This window comes from Varanus komodoensis, unplaced genomic scaffold, assembly GCF_004798865.1.
Source record: "Varanus komodoensis strain SLA01 unplaced genomic scaffold, ASM479886v1 scaffold8, whole genome shotgun sequence".
Taxonomy (NCBI): domain Eukaryota; kingdom Metazoa; phylum Chordata; class Lepidosauria; order Squamata; family Varanidae; genus Varanus; species Varanus komodoensis.
Window position 1 is genome coordinate 21,110,777 of NW_025336481.1, and position 4,059 is coordinate 21,114,835.

General features: G+C 39.5%; 1 protein-coding gene across 1 annotated transcript in view; it reads left to right on the top strand.

Moving 5' to 3' along the window:
• STRA8 (stimulated by retinoic acid 8) overlaps positions 1–2,338 on the top strand; it is a 19,858-nt gene extending 17,520 nt beyond the window's left edge. Inside the window, exon 8 of the mRNA XM_044455666.1 lies at positions 2,154–2,338. Within this exon, the coding sequence (XP_044311601.1) occupies positions 2,154–2,228 (75 nt within the window). The 3' untranslated portion in view covers positions 2,229–2,338. The remainder of the gene's footprint in view (positions 1–2,153) is intronic.
• Positions 2,339–4,059: the final 1,721 nt, after the last annotated feature.

The following is a 4,059-nucleotide window of genomic DNA, read 5'->3' on the forward strand; positions in this document are numbered from 1 at the left end:
TGAGAGAGAGAGAGAGAGAGAGAGAGAGAGAGAGAGAGAGAGAGAGAGAGACTGGAATTTTAGATAAAAGATGATGATGAGGCACATGATGCATGTTACCAAAATAATGAATGAGCTGTAAAAACTGAGAACTATTTTATGTGACACATTACCCTAAACCACATTACCCTAAACCTCATGCAGAAGCAGATCCGCGTACAAGTGAATTGGAGAGTCCCCACCCCATTCTGCATGACTAGCTCTTTCATACAGCTAGAGCTTAAAGGAAGTTATGGGTGCAGGGATGGAGGGGTGATTTAAGGAAGATGGTCTGATGGCCACCAGGATAGATGACTTTCAAAAGTAGGAGACACATCTATGAAGAAAATGCCACACTTAGAAGCAATATGATCCTGATGAAGGTGTGGCTATTCCCACAGTTTCCTGCTTGTGAGTTTTCCTGGGACATTATTGGATACAAAGTGCTAGATTCAATAGACATTTTTCCTTTAATCCCACAAAGCATTTCTAATGTTAATGTTTCAACTGAATTAAGTTATACAGAATAAAACTTAATTGTACTTAATTTGTGTAAGAATATGAGAAAGTATTAAACACTTACATTAAGGAATGAAAGCAATGTTTCCTTTCTAGATCCCAGTATTGTGACACAAAACACTAGGATCTAGAGAGGTAAAAGGGATAGAGAAAAGCCTCATTGGCTGAGAAATGGTTCCATTATATGGAGCTAAGAAGTTCTGTGCTCTGATTCCTGAGAAAGTTTTTAGGTTTTGAAACCTTTAGTAAAACCCAGCCACACACTTCAAATTTTCCTATTTAAAGATGGTAAATTGAGGGCCAGACTGAATCGTTAGATGGACTAGCAGAGATTGATTTACAGGTTTATTGTTGCTTTATCTCACACACAGAACTTGCATTTCACCTAAGCTTTAACTCCACCTGCATTTAGCAGCTTTATGGAGATGAGATAAATGTTGGTTGAGTTAAGCTGAATGGCAATGAGGTAATCATACAAGTGCTTTACCACAGAGCATAGATCTTCTCAATCTACAATCTCAGTATGCCTGTTTGGCTATATTACTCAGTCTTATAAATACTATTAGCCTAAAAAGACTGCTGTGCTTCTAGAATGTCTTAAAATGGAAGGATGGATCCAGTGGTACCATCCTGAAATGGATTTTCCCTGCAGCCCTTGCATAGACACGAAACCTGCTTCAGAGAGCCTTTCTGGAACAAATTTTGGAGGCATTTTGGCAGCTGTGGGGGAGGGGACGGAGAAGTCCTGATATACAAGCAAATATTCACTAATGTAATGTTGGATCTAATACTGAGATCCAGATATCCTGCATTCAGAGCACTGTGGACCTCTGAAAGCTGCTCCAAAAAAGTATAGGCATTGCAACTCACCAGGCCAGGAGCCATAGAGAAGCATGGAAGCCAACTGTTCACAGAACCAGATCTCTGCTATCTGTTGGTTATTTGTACGCTTGTTGCTTGCTGCAACAGTTCCTACTACCTAAGAAAGCTGTTTTTGGAACTGAAGACTAGTTTGTTCAGCATTACAAACATGCTGTAGCACAAAAGAACAGAAAATTCATATGCAGTTCTCTCCTATTAACCCATGCCTCTTTAAATTTTAACCATAGATAAAAATCAGATATACATCTTTGTGCTAAAAAAAAGCACAAACATAGGCAAAAGGCCTGCAAAGAGGCAAGTGTACAATCTGTCCCTACAAAATAGCATTTGAAACTGTTTCCTCACTCTACACAACACTGGGCAACAATTTTATCATACCTTGATTTCAATTTGATGGGGCTACTGGGGTGGCGACCGATAGCACTGCTTTATCAGCCCATGAATCCCCAGTTGGCCATCCCTACTTGAATAGCTTGAAGGGGAAGCCTTCACCCACAGAAATCAGCATCAGATGCTTAGCATCTGCCAGGACGTCCCTTGTGATTATGTAGAATAAATACTAATTGAACATGCTGAGCCTCTGGCTTTTCAGATACTGTGTGCAAAAGGAGCATGTCTTTCACTTGCTAATGGAGACACCATATTTATTAACTTATTTTATCACATCAAACTAGGCCCTAACAGAAGCGTTATCATTTTCCTACTCCTACTCTATTCCACCCTTTTTTTGACAGGAAGAGGTTCTTCATCTAGATTATGAAACTGTGATGCTCAGATGCACAGAGACATTTGATGATGAAGATCTGTGAATTAACATATACCTATTATGTGAGAAAAAACTTATTGTTGATTACATTGCCTTGCCCTCTCCTGCATCCAAAACTCAACACTACCATGGAAGAAGGTGCTGCACCCTGTTCCAGGCATGTATCATGTTTAAAGCAGTTTTGTTTATGTTGACTTTGTAGTTCTTCATTGGTTAAATTACTTGTACTTTTTACATGTATTCCAGTTTGATATCTATAAAGGTTTTTTATGTCTGCAATGTAGTGCTTGCAAGTGCAAAGCTACACACTTCGGGAAGATTAACCATGTCTCTACTTGTACTCCGCTTTCATAACTGCTCTTGCCACCTAGGGCCAAACTAGATGTGTGCTCATATGGTAGGTTTGGGGCCAATTTTTAGAGCAAATAAGATTTTCATTGCTAAATGCTTCTTCCTCCCTCCCTTCACTCTCTCTCCCACAGCAGTCAGTCTTTCCTCAATTAAAGTGATGAAGTAGATTCTTGATCTACATCATGAAACCTAGTGGTAAAATAGTTTTCAAGGTGTTTGAAGATTTTATTTTCAATGATAGGTGCTATTTTCTCCTTCAGAATACAGGAGAGTATAGTGGCCCAGAGTAAAAAACTTAGTGGTAAGTGGACTCTAAAGAAGTAAGTGATAATTGCAGAGTAGCCAGAAGAAAAATACAGGGAGGACAATATAGTTAATTGTTTCACTTTCTTTTTGTGAATAATTGGGTATGTTATTTATATATCTCCACAAGTAAAAGGGCCGGCACATTAGTCAGTGGTATTGTTTTGCCCATCTAAGCAAAGCATTTCAGAGTGGGATGGAAGGAGACTAGTGAGACCCTACATTAATTCATATTCTGGCTGTCCCAGTCTCCTTTCCATCCACTGAAAAGCCCCTTTTGCTACTCTCTGAGGTTGTTCCCTACCACAGAAAGGGAGCCTGTGTGGATTTTCCATGTTGGCTGCAAGCAGGAGGTGTGCTCTGTCTCTGCTCTCCGAGCTGGGAATCTAAAATATCCTGTGGTTTCTCATATGCTGTCTAGGGGCCATACAATTGCTGCCTCTCACCATTTGTGTAAAACTCATGTATAGAAACAGAAAATACACAGGACACCCAGCACAGTGTGATCAGGTCAATAAATACTGAATTGTGGAGCAAGTGAATGAAAAAAGGATTGCAAACGTCTGTATACCTCTATAGGAAGAGATCAGCAAAATGGAAATAGAAGGCTGTCAACAGATGGCCAGACACTTGCAAAAGATCTCTGTAGCATGAATGGACAACAATAGAAAGAAACAAAATCCTTTGGCATATCTTGAGTGCAGAGAAGATTTCTACAGAGAGAAGACTGAGAGGCTTTGGCTGAAGCTGAGTTTTATTTGGGTATTAACATCACATAGAAAGTTATTTTTGGTAGCTGCCAGAATAGACCTGGTTTTCCAAAAGTTAGGAAATTATCCTGTGACTACCCTGGTCTTAGCCTACCAATGTTGACTTAATGGCAGCATTCACACAATGTACTAACCCAAGTTTCTGTGGTCTTATGTCAAATTCTGGCATGCTAAAAGAACAAGTAGGAGTTCCAATTTAATGATAAACTTTTATGTCCCAGTAAGTTCCTAGTTAGTTAGTGGGGAGCCAAGGAGGAGCAGGTGGACAGTACGCACCGGCACACACTCATGAAAAGGTCTATACTCTTAATTTAGACAGTATTTGTAATGTGTTACATTTGGTATATGTGATTTGGGGGAAAGGGCTGTAATTTTTAAAATTTAAAAATACAACCAGGACTCTGAAGAGTTCTGACAAATTTGCACCATATTTGTGCAAATATGGTCAAT